The following is a 16,031-nucleotide window of genomic DNA, read 5'->3' as shown; positions in this document are numbered from 1 at the left end:
CCAACATGTACGTTGAACTATTAACCGTCAAGATGGTGATTGAAGTCATTTTTGTTGTGATGTGCCTGCTTGTGTCTCAAGGTAAGAAAATTATGTCATCTGAAAATGAAGTCATTTGTTGAAATGCGACAGGGGCAAGACACATCAACTCCTTGTTCATTTAGTTAATTTAGTTCATGTAGCACATTTAGTTCATGTACATTTAGTACAGTTTTCATAATAAAATCAGCAGTCTTCAATCTCTCAACAAACTTTTTATCAAAATACGATAGCATTCTGGTCATATATTTTACACATGAAAATATTATTCAATCTTTAATAATATTTAATCTTCCAAAAGCTGAAATTTTCCCTCAATAATCTCTATTACAATCAATCTGTAAATTGCTTTGCACAAAATCCCTTCAAATTTAACTTAAACTTTAACCATCCCTAGCAAAAGGACTGGAGTGCATTACATGCAGTAATGTGACTGGATCTTGCAGTGGAGACTCACAGCAGTGTACTGCACCTCTTGACTCGTGTGCCAGCATCACCACGGCAACTGTAGTAGGTGAGAAAATGTACCCTTCACTTTGACGAACACTGACAGTTGATTGAATACATTTTTTATAAAAGAGTTTCTACTGTAGATAAAGAGAGAAGCTTTACTTCCTTACACTGAAGTCTAGATTTCTTTCTTTTTTTGTGGTTTCTATCGGTCCATCAATTGGATTATGGGCAGTGGCGGTGCGTCAATACAGGGCGCAAGGGCGCCGCCCCTCCTAAAATTTTGAGATGAAAAAAAAAACCAACATTATATACCAAACAATTAAAATAAGAAATGTACTGTGTTAACGCGTTAAATGTGTGTGTGAGACCGTAAGCCCCTGTCAACAACCACTTAAATGTGACCAAATATAATATATTGCCATTCGTTATCACTGAGATAAGCCCCTCCTCCCTGGAGGGGCGCCGGCCAAATGGAAGTCAATGGGCGCTCTCATACTTTTCTGAAACATTTGAGCAAGGACAGCTTCTCATTGGCGAATGAAAGTTCGATCCTGGGGCGCAAAATTTTGCGCCCTAACCAATGACATCGTTTCTTATTTCAACGCGACTGGACTATTCGTCGAATCAGAGACCTTTATCATTCCCTCACATCCCATATAAATCTCATGTATCTACGTGAGCAACATAGCTAGCAGAGACTTTGATTCTGTGAGTATGGCGACTGAAAACTCTGTGGTATCTCTTCGTGAAACACCTTTCAATCGACGATCAGATGTCGATAAGAAGAGACTGAAAGACATGGGACCCGAACGTCCGGATTTAAAAATGCAGCAGCAGAGCATCGACCGCGGGAGGACGTACACCCGTAGCTTCTCCTCAAGCCTGTATGCTAAGTGCTAACCGGAGCTGGTTAGCTGGTTGTTCATTGAGTGATGCGTTTTTTTTGTTCCCCCTGCCTGTTGTTCTAAAGTCCTGGGACTGAAACAATCAGGACTGCAACGGGGATGAGGGATCTAAAGCACTTCAACGATAAATGTAAGAAGCACGAATCTTGCCGCTGCCATCTAACTAACAGCCTGAAGCTAAGCCTCTTTGGAAGACTGAGTATAGCAGAGCAGCTCGACTAAGGGTACCGAATTGGCATTCGAAAACACAATGAAGTAAGGAAAAACAGACACATTCTCTCAAGAATAATAGACTGTTTGAAGTTCTGTGGTGCATTTGAGTTGGCCCTGCGTGGTCATGATGAGAGCGAGAACTCGGATAACCCAGGGATATACCGTGGCTTGGTGGACGTCGGTGCCTCACTTGACAGTGCACTGAAAGAGCATCTCGAGAGCGCGACTGTTTAAGGGAACATCCAAAACAGTCCAGAATGAACTTCTTCACTGTATGCTGGCTGTTGTGAGGGAAATGTTAGTGAGATTTGCCAATTTGAAATAGAAGAGGGCTAAATTTCTTTACAAGTAGTGGGGCCTTCTCTTGTCAAACACCCAATGTAAAATGTGATATCTCTTTCTGAATCTCTTGTGCTCTAAACCTCTCATGTGAGGGTGTGGGCACCTGTTTTATTCTGTAAACCTCCAGTTTTTTTTATGGTTGTTATTTGATAGTGTTGAGCACTGTGTGTTCTTGAAATAAAGCTTTGTTTTTTTTTTATATTCTACTCAAACTCTTTTCTTATTGTGGAGTGCTATTTTAACCGTGCCGCCCAACTGCGCCTCCCCCCCCAAAAAAAATTCACCAGCCGCCACTGATTATGGGTTTGTGTTCTTCATGACTAAATCTTTTCTTGTTGTTTGTTTGCAGCGGGTTCAACTACTGAAGTAAATATCAAAAGATGCTTCCGATCTGCACAATGTCTCAATGGTTCCCTGAACACAGAAAATCTAAGGGTAATAGAAATTCTACAAAGCTGAACATGAAAGCATGGTTTATCTTTCAGCTACAGTAAGTGACACGGCCAATGGGAGGCAGTGTTTCAGCTGTGGCTTGACGGGCTGCTCGTGAAGGCTTCAATGTGCTGGTGATGAGGATCGCTGTTTCTCTTCAACCGGTGTCTTTATTTGTGGGAGTGTGGTGTGTGCAGTACTATGTATTTTGAACAAAATGGCAAAATATATTTCTACACAGTTGAAGAGCATACCAGTCAAGGGTATGTAACACTGTAACAGTGGAAAAGTATAACTTTAGTTAGGTAATCTATTGCCTTACTGTTATGTATTGATACATTATTGTTTCTAACTCTCTCTTCTGTTTTTCCCTTCCACCACTAGTTGATATAGCTGGACAGCGCACTACCGTAAAGGGCTGTGCCACCCAAAGTGTCTGCTCTGGAGCGTTTTCACAGGCGCTGGACTCGGCGCTGCTGTGAGGGGGATCTGTACAACAGTGCCTGGAGTGCTACACACAGTGTCCTGTTCCTGCTGTGGCCCCTGGGCTCTGTTCTGCTCTTCCACTGAGCTGGCTTCATCTCAGGGTGATTCTTCTGCTTGGAGATGGGCTGCTATTTCCAACACAAACTTGTTAATGGCTGTTAAAGCAAATAAACAAAGATTTGTTTTCATTTATGTGTCAGCATGTGTTTGTTTTCATTTATGTGTTAGCATGTGTTTCTTTTCATTCAAACAACTACTAGACACATATAAAGTCAGCTTTCTTAAATATTCAAATCCAGGAAGAAAACAAGTGGTCATCAAGCATTTTCTTCATTCAAGATGAACATTTCAGGACACTCATCACATCCTGCTAGGGCCTAGGTTGAAAAACCAAAAGTTTCCCTTTAATTAAAACAATGAACAATTTACATATGGTGTAATTGTTCATGATATAGGAATTTGGAACTCACCTGAAAAATTTATGGGTTTCCATTGATAGTTTCTCCTTATAATTACCAGAGAGAGAGAGAGAGAGAGAGTGTGTGTGTGTGTGTGTAAAAAAACACGCCATTGCAGAGAGTAGTAGGACTGCAGTTGCAATCATCCTTTGAAGTGTTGCACCATTGATTATTCCTGTTATAAAACTAACAAACCTTCTGGGTTTTGACTTGAAGCTGTTTTCTGTTCCACCATTTCACTCTGTCTGGTATGTTTCCCTCCTAGTGATGTTGGTATGTATTTGATTTGTTTTGTTCACCGAACATGACTTTTGGGATATATGTATTCAGGGTAATTTGGTAGTTGGCTTCGCCACACCATCCAAGGGTTATTGTTAGGACAGCTTCCCAGAGACACAGGGTGTTGCATGCATGACTCACCATTTCCCTCTTCTACCTTAATCACACAGATTACACATTCATTGACCTTAACGATTTGCATGACAAGCACACACATGCATGCGGAACTACGGTGACTGAGCAAAGGAACACACACCCACATTCTTTCTTGCACGCACCTAGCAGTGCACACTCTCACACACAAGCTCTCACACACATACACACACACGTTCTCTTTCACACACACAGCATCCTTTAATTAATTAGCTAGACAGATTTTGTAAGATTACATATTATGTGTAATGTCTGATCATTGTGTTAATAAATATTTCACAAGGATGAATGCTGCCAACCTCTTCTATTGAGAACTCCAAAGACCTTCAACCATGCAATTAATGAGGTCTCTTTGGTTATAGTAATTCATTTTATTATTAATCAGAGTTCCAAATTGATAGTTTAATATATTTTATGAGACTGATAAATGACATTGAAACTGATTCGTGGTTGATCTTTATTTTGACCACTGTGGTGGACACTACACTTTGTGTGGCGCCCCCATCTGTTCAACTTGATTGATCTGCTGTTGTGTTGAATGGTTGATGCCTGTCCAATCGGGTGAGATTACCAACCTATTGATGCTGTTGTCAGGATAATACCAATGTTATCTTGGTGGCCCTCGTGAACACAGTATTACTATTTATGCACAATTGCACCCACATTTATCCGGTGCCCGCTCACAAGGTAAGGTACCTTCATCATTCTGGCACCCATTGTACATACAGTGATATCTTCCTCATTCCAATGCAAATTAAAAATACCAGCTTAACCAAAATACCAGTTTTACCAGATGCCGTGTTACGTGGAGAAGTTCACTTTAATTTTGACTGATGAACACTCCCATCAATGAAGAGACCAATATATAGACCAACACACATACGTGGAACTATTTACCGTCAAGATGGTGATTAAAGTCATTTTTGTTGTGATGTGCCTGCTTGTGTCTCAAGGTAAGACAATTATGTCACCTGAAAATGAAGTAATTTGTTGAAATGCGACAGGGGCAAGATACACTAATTCCTTGTTCATTTAGTTAATTTAGTTAATTTAGTTCATGTAGCACAATAAGTTGCTTTGGACAAAATAACTTCAATTTCAACTGAAACTTTAACCATCTCTAGCAAAAGGACTGGAGTGCATTACATGCACTAATGTGACTGGATCTTGCAGTGAACCCTCAGTGCAGTGTTCTGCAAATGTTACTGACTCGTGTGCCAGCATCACAAGTACATCTGTTTCAGGTGAGAAAATGTACTCTTCATGTTGACGAACACTGACAGTTGATTGAATACATGTTTTTTTTTTAGAATACTGTCTCATAAATCATGAAGCCTACTGTGTGCTGTATGCACATGTGTTAGGGCTGTATAATCTGCCGTTTACACACACTCGTCACAGCTCGGGGCACGCAGGAGCGCTTTTATTTTGACCAGCGCGGGTTTTGAGACTAATTACAGTTTTTTACGATTGGATAAACACTCAAATCAAAAGTATTACACATTTATCAAAACCTTCACTCAAGGAGAAAAACGACAGCTCAGATTTTCACCTCTATAAGCACATGTCAACATCACACTTTTTGCAAAACAATACACACAAGTGATTTACAAAACACTAAACACACTTGAGTACATTAGACACAGAAGTATATCAAGATGTCACTTCCTTGCAATTCCAAAGCACTGACTGTCAAATGACCATACCTATGAGCCTGTCAAATAAACACAGCCATCAAGTGCGCAAACAAATGATTGCTTAATTTTAGACACACCAAACAGGTTTAAGCACTATAGAAATGCAGCAGATGAGTTCATCTGTCTTCAACCAAAATGGAAGGAGTCAGAAGAAGAATAGTGAGGGTGAGAGGGGGAATCCACAGAGGAGGAGAAGGAGGAAGAGGCGGAGGCCATGCCAGAGGCTGAGGTCGAGGTGGAGGTAGAAGAGGAAGACCTGAAGCAGGAGGAAAACATGCTCGAAGAAGAAGACCAAATTTATCAAATAAACTTGAAAGGAGGACGGGGGCCCATATTCACGCAAGAGAGAGAGAGATCATAAACATGGTTTTGGCCAATAATGCTATCAGGCTCAGAGATATTCAAGCCAACATTATCGGTGACCATACCATTTTCAATAATTTCCATCAGGTCTCTCAGTCAACCCTGGCACACATCCTAAAAAGACATCAGGGTAAAATGAACCAACTTTATTTGTACTGTATTTTCAGTTTTTTCACTTTTTTTAATGGAATTGTAACCTGTACTGGATACATAATTTTACGCTTGTCTGATATTTGCTGAGCTTACAGTGTTATGCACACTACTTTAGTTGCATGAAAAGTGGGACATGTTTTGTTGTGATTCTCCATGTTGATTGATTTGGGTATATGGAGAGAATTAAATAATATTTCAGTCTGCAGCATTGGTCTTGTGTAGTGTTTGTTGAATTTATTGTGTGAGGTGTATTGAAAAACAAAACAAAACGATCAAAATCGTGCTTAAGCAATCGAGAAAAACTGTAAATGCCAGAGTAAGATTGTGCATGTGTGTGTTGTTTTTGAAGAAGGGGTTATACAAGTTTAGATGTGAGTAATGTTAATGAGCAACAGCAAATGTATTATTATCTAGAATGTATTATTGTATTTTTTTATATAACCTGCATTCTTTGTTTCTGCCAGTTCTGTCATGATAGGCTATTTACAGTTTTTCTCGATTGCTTAAACACAATTTTGACTGCTTTGTTTTGTTTTTCAATACACCTCACACAATAAATTCAACAAACACTACACAAGACCAATGCTGCAGACTGATGAAAATATGATTTAATCCTCTCCATATACCCAAATCAACATGTCAACATGGAGAATCACAACAAAACATGTCCCAGTTTTCATGCTACTTCAGTAGTGTGCATAACACTGTAAGCTCAGCAAAAATCAGACAAACGTAAAATGATGTTTCCAGTACAGGTTACAATTCCATTAAAAAAAGATCAGAAAAAAACTGAAAATACAGTACAAATAAAGTTGTTTCATTTTACCCTGATGTCTTTTTAGGATGTGTGCCAGTGTTGATTGAGAGACCTGATGGACATTACTGTATTGAAAATGGCATGGTCACCGATAATGTTGGCTTGAATTTCTCTGAGCCTGATAGCATTATTTGCCAAAACCATGTTTATGATCTCTCGATCTTGTTCTTGCGTGAATACGGGCCCCCATCCTCCTTTCAAGTTTATTTGATGAATTTGGTCTTCTTCTTCTTTGAGCACGTTTTTATCCTGCTTCAGGTCTTCCTCTTCCTCTACATCCACCTCGCCTCTGGCATGGCCTCCACCTCTTCCTCCTTCTCCTCCTCTGTGGATTCCACCTCTCACCCTCACTCTTCTTCTTCTGACTCCTACCATTTTGGTTGAAGACAGATGAACTCATCTGCTGCATTTCTATAGTGCTTAAATCTGTTTGGTGTGTCTAAAATTAAGCAATCATGTGTTTGCGCACTTGATGGCTGTGTTTATTTGACAGGGTCATAGGTGTGGTTATTTGACACAGTGTTTTGGAATTGCAAGGAAGTGACCTCTTGATATACTCCTGTGTCTAAAGCATTCAAGTGTGTTTAGTGTTTTGCAAATCACTTGTGTGTATTGTTTTGCAAAAAGTGTGATGTTGACATGTGTTTATAGTGGTGCAAATCTGAGCCGTTGTTTTGCTCCTTGAGTAAAGGTTTTGATAATTGTGTAATACTTTTGATTTTAGTGTTTATCCAATCGTAAAAAACTGTAAATCAAGTAGCTTAGTCATTTTTTTTATCCCAATAAGTAAACTGATTGTAGGATATATTACTCGTCTATAGGCCTACTTTTTTTAAGTTTTTACTGTAAATAAAGAGAGAAGCTTAACTTCCTTACACTGAAGTCTAGATTTTGTTTCTTTTTTTTGTGGTTTCTATCAGTCCATCAATTGGATTATGGGTTTGTGTTTTCCTCATGACTACATAATTTTTTATGTTGTTGTTGGTTTGCAGGGGATTCAATTTCTGAAGGAAATATCAAAGGCTGCATCTCATCTGCACAATGTCTCAATGGTTCCCTGAACCTAGGAAGTGTAAGGGTCACACTGAGCACCTCGTGCTGTAACACAGACAACTGCAACACCGGAAGTCCTCCAGGTAATTTTGTTTGTGCTGATGGAATCTAATGATGAATCTAATGTTCAGGAAGTAGGCTATGGGATCAATTTAGTGACTATTTAGTCATTGTCTTCTTAATCTAATGCCTAAATGAATTCTTCCTGCCCTGTTTGGGTAAAATAATAGAAATTCTACAAAGCTGAACATGAAAGCATGGTTTATCTTTCAGCTGCAGTAAATAACACGGCCAATGGGAGGCAGTGTTTCACCTGTGACTCGACCGGCTGCTCATCAACGATTCAATGTGCCGGTGATGAGGATCGCTGTGTCTCTACAACAAGTGTGTATATTTGTGGGAGGGTGGTGTGTGCAGTACTATGTATTTTGAAAAAAAGGCAAAATGTATTCCTACACAGTAGAAAGAGCATACCTGTCTAGGGTATGAAACACTGTAAGAGAGGAAAAGTATAACTTTAGTTATGTATTCTATTGCTATATTGTTATGCATTGATATATTACTGTTTCTAACTCTCTCTCTCTCTCTCTCTTCTTATGTTCCCTTCCACCACTAGTTAGTGTAGATGGACAGAGCACTGCCGTAAAGGGCTGTGCCACCCAAAGTATGTGCTCTGGAGGGGTTTCACAGGAGATGGGCTCGATGTCTGCGGAAATTACCTGCTGTGAGGGGGATCTGTGCAACGGTAATGGAGTTGCCTTGAGTGCCTGGAGTGCTACGCAGTGTCAAAAATATTATTCAATCTTTAATAATATATAATCTTCCAAAAGTTGAATTTTCTGGGTTGACCTTGACTATACAATGGCACAGTAACTCTTCAATATCTTTAATAACTGTCAATGCAGATTCTTTGAATATTCTAAATGTGTGTCAGTGACCCAGATATGTCTAAACACGTTTTAAGTCATAATTTCACTTTCAGATGTTCCCCTCACTAATCTCTATTACAGTCAATTTGTAAATCGCTTTGGACAAATTAACTTCAATTTCAACTTAAACTTTAACCGTCTTTTGCAAAAGTACTGGAGTGCATCACATGCGCTAGTGCGTCTGGATCTTGCAGTGGAGACTCAGAGGAGTGTCCTACAAGTGATACTCACTCGTGTGCCAGCATCACAACAAGAAAAACTACTTTAGGTGAGGAAATGTACCCTTCACTTTGACGAACACTGACAGTTGATTGAATACATTTTTTGTGAAAAAGTTTCTACTGTGGATAAAGAGAGAAGCTTAACTTCCTTACACTGAGGTCTAGATGTGTTTTCTTTTTTTGTGGTTTCTATCGGTCCATCAATTGGATTTTGGGTTTGTGTTTTCCTCATGACTACATCATTTTGTATGTTGTTGTTTGTTTGCAGGGGATTCAACTGTTGAAAGAAATGAAAAAAGGTGCATCCCATCTGGACAATGTCTCAGTGGTTCCCTGAACCTAGGATTCTCTAAGGACACACTGAGCACCTCGTGCTGTAACACAGACAACTGCAACACCGGAAGTCCTCCAGGTAATTATTTTGTGCTGACGGAATCTAATGATGAATCTAATGTTCAGGAAGTAGGCTATGGGATCAATTTAGAGACTATTTAGTCATTGTCTTCTTGATCTAACGCCCAAATCAATTCTTCCTGCCCTGTTTGGGTAAAATAATAGAAATTCTACAAAGCTGAACATGAAAGCATGGTTTATCTTTCAACTACAGTAAATAACACGGCCAATGGGAGGCAGTGTTTCACCTGTGACTCGACCGGCTGCTCATCAACGATTCAATGTGCCGGTGATGAGGATCGCTGTGTCTCTACAACAAGTGTGTATATTTGTGGGAGTGTGGTGTGTGCAGTACTATGTATTTTGAAAAAAAGGCAAAATGTATTCCTACACAGTAGAAAGAGCATACCAGTCTAGGGTATGTAACACTGTAAGAGTGGACAAGTATAACTTTAGTTATGTAATCTATTGGTATATTGTTATGTATTGATACATTATTGTTTTTAACTCTCTCTCTCTCTCTCTCTCTTCTTATGTTCCCTTCCACCACTAGTTAGTGTAGATGGACAGAGCACTGCCGTAAAGGGCTGTGTCTCCCAAAGTATCTGCTCTGGAACGTTTTCACAGGAGCTGGGCTTGCTGGCTGTGGATCTGACCTGCTGTGAGGGGGATCTATGCAACGGTAATGGAGTTGCCTTGAGTGCCTGGAGTGCTACGCAGTGTCAAAAAAATTATTATATCTTTAATAATATATAATCTTCCAAAAGTTGAATTTTCTGGGTTGACCTTGACTATACAATGGCACAGTAGCTCTTCAATATCTTTAATAACTGTCAATGCAGATTCTTAGAATATTCTAAATGTTTGTCAGTGACCCAGATATGTCTAAACACGTTTTAAGTCATCATTTCACTTTCAGATGTTCCACTCACTAATCTCTATTACAATCAATTTGTAAATTGCTTTGGACAAATTAACTTCAATTTCAACTTAAACTTTAACCGTCTTTTGCAAAAGTACTGGAGTGCATCACATGTGCTAGTGCGTCTGGATCTTGCAGTGGAGACTCAGAGGAGTGTCCTTCAAGTGATACTGACTCGTGTGCCAGCATCACAACAAGAAAAACTGTAGTAGGTGAGAAAATGTACCCTTCACTTTGATGAACACTGACAGTTGATTGAATATATTTTTTTGCGAAAAAGTTTCTACTGTGGATAAAGAGAGAAGCTTAACTTCCTTACACTGAGGTCTAGATGTGTTTTCGTTTTTTGTGGTTTCTATCGGTCCATCAATTGGATTATGGGTTTGTGTTTTCCTCATGACTATATACTTTTGTATGTTGTTGTTTGTTTGCAGGGGATTCAATTGTTGAAAGAAATGAAAAAAGGTGCGTCCCATCTGCACAATGTCTCAGTGGTTCCCTGAACCTAGGAATCTCTAAGTACACACTGAGCACCTCGTGCTGTAACACAGACAACTGCAACACCGGAAGTCCTCCAGGTAATTATTTGGTGCTGACGGAATCTAATGATGAATCTAATGTTCAGGAAGGAGGCTATGGGATCAATTTAGTGACTATTTAGTCATTGTCTTCTTGATCTAACGCCCAAATGAATTCTTCCTGCCCTGTTTGGGTAAAATAATAGAAATTCTACAAAGCTGAACATGAAAGCATGGTTTATCTTTCAACTACAGTAAATAACACGGCCAATGGGAGGGAGTGTTTCAGCTGTGTGTTGACGGACTGCTCATCAAGGATTCCATGTGCCGGTGATGAGGATCGCTGTGTCACTGGAACAGGTGTGTTTATTTGTGGGATTGTGGAGTGTGCAGTACTATGTATTTTGAAAAAAAAAGGTCAAATATATTTCAATACAGTAGAAGAGCATACCAGTCTAGGGTATATAACACTTTAAGAGTGGAAAAGTATAACTTTAGTTATGTAATCTATTGCTTTATTGTTATGTATAGATATATTACTGTTTCTATCTCTCTCTCTCTCTCTCTCTCTCTCTCTCTCACTCTCTTCTGTTTTTCCCTTCCACCACTAGTTAATTTAGCTGGACTGAACTCTACCGTAAAGGGCTGTGCCACCCAAAATGTCTGCTCTGGAGCATTTTCACAGGAGCTGAACTCGGAGGCTACGGAACTGACCTGCTGTGAGGGGGATCTGTGCAACACCCACGAAGGTCTGTGCAACAGTGCCTGGAGTGCTACGCAGTGTCAAAAATATTATTCAATCTTTAATAATATGTAATCTTCCAAAAATTGACATTTCTGGGTTGACCTTGACTATACAATGGCACAGTTACTCTTCAATATCTTTAATAACTGTAAATGCAGATTCTTTGAATATTCTAAATGTGTGTCAGTGACTCAGATATGTCTAAATACGTTTTAAGTCATCATTCCACTTTCAGATGTTCCCCTCACTAATCTCTATTACAATCAATTTGTAAGTTGCTTTGGACAAAATAACTTCAATTTCAACTTAAACTTTAACCCTAACCCTATCAAAAGGACTGGAGTGCATCACATGTGCTAGTGCGTCTGGATCTTGCAGTGGCACCTCAGTGCAGTGTCCCGCACTTGTTACTCCGTCCTGTGTCAGCATCACATCAAGTACAACTGTTTTAGGTGAGAAAATGTACCCTTCACTTTGACGAACACTGACAGTTGATTGAATACATTTTTTTGTAAAAAGGTTTCTACTGTAGATAAAGAGAGAAGCTTAACTTCCTTACACTGAAGTGTAGATGTGTTTTCTTTCTTTGTGGTTTCTATCGGTCCATCAATTGGATTATGGGTTTGTGTTTTCCTCATTACTACATCATTTATGTTGTTGTTTGTTTGCAGGGATTTCAACTGCTGAAAGAGATTTCAAAAGGTGCATCCCATCTGTTGAATGTCTCGATGGTTCCCTGAACTATGGAATCTCTAGGGTCACACTGACCACCTCGTGCTGTGACACAGACGAATGCAACACCGGAAGTCCTCCAGGTAATTATTTTGTGCTGATGGAATCTAATGATGAATCTAATGTTCAGGGAGGAGGCTATGGGATCAATTTAGTGACTATTTAGTCATTGTCTTTTTGATATAATGGCCAAATCGATCCTTCCTGCCCGGTTTGGGTAAAATAATAAAAGTTCTACAAAGCTGAACCTGAAAGCATGGTTTATCTTTCAGCTGCAGTAAATAACACGGCCAATGGGAGGCAGTGTTTGACCTGTGACTCGACCAGCTGCTCACAAAGGATTCAATGTGCCGGTGATGAGGATCGCTGTTTCAATGCAACAAGTGTGTATATTTGTGGGAGTGTGGTGTGTGCAGAACTATGTATTTTGAACAAAATGGCAAAATATATTTCTACACAGTAGAAGAGCATACCAGTCTAGGGTATGTAACACTGTAAGAGTGGAAAAGTATAACTTTGGTTATGTATTCTATTGCTATATTGTTATGTATTGATACATTATTGTTTCTAATTCTCTCTATCTCTCTCTCTTCTGTTTTTCCCTTCAACCACTAGTTAATTTAGCTGGACTGAGCACTAGCGTGAAGGGCTGTGCCACCCAAAGTGTCTGCTCTGGAGCGTTTTCACAGGAGCTGGACTCGGTGGCTACGGAACTGACCTGTTGTGAGGGGGATCTGTGCAACGCCAAGGAAGGTCTGTGCAACAGTGACTGGAGTGCTACGCAGTGTCAAAAATATTATTCAATCTTTAACAACATGTAATCTTCCAAAAGTTGACATTTCTGGGTTGACCTTGACTATACAATGGCACAATAACTCTTCAATATCTTTCAAAACTGTAAATGCAGATTCTTTGAATATTCTAAAGGTGTGTCAGTGACTCAGATATGTCTAAATACGTTTTAAATCATCATTTCAGCTTTAGATGTTCCCCTCACTAATCTCTATTACAATCAATTTGTAAATTGCTTTTGACAAAATAACTTAAACTTCAACTGAAACTTTAACCATCCCTAGCAAAAGTACTGGAGTGCATCACATGTGCTAGTGCGTCTGGACCTTGCAGTGGAGCCTCAGAGGAGTGTCCTGCAAGTGATACTGACTCGTGTGCCAGCATCACAGCAAGTACAACTATTTTAGGTGAGGAAATGTACCCTTCACTTTGATGAACACTGACAGTTGATTGAATACATGTTTTATAAAAAAGTTTCTACTGTAGATAAAGAGAGAAGCTTAACTTCCTTACACTGAAGTCTAGATTATTTTCTTTTTTTTTTGTGGTTTCTATCGGTCCATCAATTGGATTATGGGTTTGTGTTTTCCTCAGGACTACATCATTTTTGTTGTTGTTTGTTTGCAGGTCGTTCAATTGCTGAAGTAAATGTCAAAAGCTGCACCCCATCTGGTGAATGTCTCAATGGTTCCCTGAACACAGGAACTCTAAGGCGCACACTGAGCACCTCGTGCTGTGACACAGACAACTGCAACACTGAACGTCCTTCAGGTAATTGTTTTGTGCTGATGGAATCACATGATGAATCTAATGTTCAGGGAGGAGGCTATGGGATCAATTTAGTGACTATTTAGTCATTGTCTTCTTAATCTAATGCCCAAATCAATTCTTCCTGCCCTGTTTGGGTAAAATAATAGAAATTCTACAAAGCTAAATATGAAATCATGGTTTATCTTTCAGCTGCAGTAAATTACATGCCCAATGGGAGGAAGTGTTTCACCTGCTTGACGCACTGCTCATCAAGGATTGAATGTGCCGGTGATGAGGATCGCTGTGTCACTGGAACAAGTGTGTATATTTGTGGGAGTGTGGTGTGTGCAGTACTATGTATTTTTAACAGAATGGCAAAATATATTTCTACACAGTAGAAGAGCATACCAGTCTAGGGTATGTAACACTGTAAGAGTGGAAAACTATAACTTTAGTTATGTAATCTATTGCTTTATTGTTATGTATTGATACATTACTGTTGTTATGTATTGATACATTACTAACTCTTTCTCTTTCTTCTTGTTTTCCCTTCCACCAGTAATTAGTGTAGCTGGACCGAACGCTACCATAAAGGGCTGTGCCACCCAAAGTGTCTGCTCTGGAGCATTTTCAGATGAGCTGGACTTGTTGGCTGTGGAACTGACCTGCTGTGAGGGGGATCTGTGCAACAGTGCCTGCAGTGCTACACACAGTGTCCTGTTCCTGCTGTGGCCCCTGGGCTCTGTTCTGCTCTTCCACTGAGCTGGCTTCATCTCAGGGTGACTCCTCTGCTTGGAGATGGGCTGCTATTTTCAACACAAACTTGTTAATGGCTGTTAAATCAAATAAACAAAAACAAAATTCATTCATGTGTAAGCGTGTGTTTGTTTTCATTCATGAGTTCTTAATATTTCAGAAATTATTCAAATAACTATTGGACACATTTATATCACTTCATCTTTCTTAAATGTTTAAATCCATTTAAAGTAACACTATGCAACAATTTTACACTTTTTGAGGTAAGGTTTTTTTGGCAACTAGTTTTGATACCATCCTCAAATTCATTTTGATAGCATATGCTCATGTAAAGAACAGATAAACACCTGTGTCTTTAAAACTAGCCATCCAGAATATGCCCTATGTAGTTCTGTGTTCCGGGCTGGAACACCCTGCAAAAATAGAAGAAAAGCTTTCGCAGCATGAAATTGCCAGCTATACTGCCAAAAGTGTGTTGGCAAGCTTCTATCAATGTCAACTGGGCTGTTGGTGGTGTTTGCAAGGTTTTTGCATGCCTTTTAGGTAGGTTAGTTTTCTAGTTGTAAAACAGAACTCCTTATTGCTGCTTTAAGAAGAATACAAGTGGTCATTAAGCAATCTCTTTGTTCAAGATAAACATTTCAGGACCCTCAAGTCAGATCTGGCTAGGGCATAGGTTTAAAAAGTTTCCCTTTAATTGAATCAATGAACAATTTGCATGTGGTGTGATTGTTCATTTTATGTTAACTTTGAACTCACCTGAATAGTTGATGGGTTTCAATTGATAATTTCCCCTTATAATTACTAGTGAGAGAGGGAGAGAGTGTGTGCGTGTGTGTGTGTGTGTGTGTGTGTGTGTCTGTGTCTGTGTGTGTGTGTGTGTGTGTGTGTGTGTGTGTGTGTGTGTGTGTGTGTGTAAAAAAAAACACACCATTACAGAGGGTAGTAGGACAGCAGTTGCAATCATCCTTTGAAGTGTTGCACCATTGATTATTCCTGTGATAAAACTAATATAAGCATCTTCTAGGTTTTGACTTGATGCTGGTCCACCATTTCACTCTGTCTGGTATGTTTCCCTCCTAGTGATGTTGGTATGTATTTGATTTGTTTTGTTCACCGAACATGACTTTTGGGATATGTGTATTCAGGGTTATTTGGTAGTTGGCTTCGCCACACCATCCAAGGGTTATTGTTAGGACTGCTTCCCAGAGACACAGGGTCTTGCATGCATAACTCACCATGCACATGCATGCGGAACTACAGTGACAGAACGAACACACACCCACATTCTTTCTGGCGTGCACCCAACAGCGCACACATTTATATTACGTCAGCTTTCTTAATTGTTTAAATCCATTTAGGAAGAAAACAAGTGGTCATTAAGCATTTTCTTCGTTCAAGATGAACATTTCAGGACACTCATCACATCT

The 16,031-nt window shown here is 39.5% G+C and overlaps 1 protein-coding gene across 1 annotated transcript; it reads left to right on the top strand.

The window, feature by feature from the left end:
- Positions 1 to 4,664: 4,664 nt before the first annotated feature.
- LOC116222354 lies at positions 4,665 to 14,693 on the top strand. The gene is made up of 8 exons (XM_042709158.1): positions 4,665 to 4,713; positions 7,858 to 7,926; positions 9,337 to 9,405; positions 10,818 to 10,886; positions 12,360 to 12,386; positions 12,919 to 13,056; positions 13,621 to 13,920; positions 14,405 to 14,693. Exons 1-8 carry the CDS (start codon positions 4,665 to 4,667, stop codon positions 14,605 to 14,607), a joined length of 924 nt encoding a protein of 307 aa, XP_042565092.1. The 3' UTR covers positions 14,608 to 14,693.
- The last annotated feature ends 1,338 nt before the right edge of the window (positions 14,694 to 16,031 follow it).

This window comes from Clupea harengus, chromosome 11, assembly GCF_900700415.2.
Source record: "Clupea harengus chromosome 11, Ch_v2.0.2, whole genome shotgun sequence".
NCBI lineage: Eukaryota > Metazoa > Chordata > Actinopteri > Clupeiformes > Clupeidae > Clupea > Clupea harengus.
Note: the sequence above shows the minus strand (reverse complement) of the source record. Positions and strands in the feature narration are given on the sequence as shown.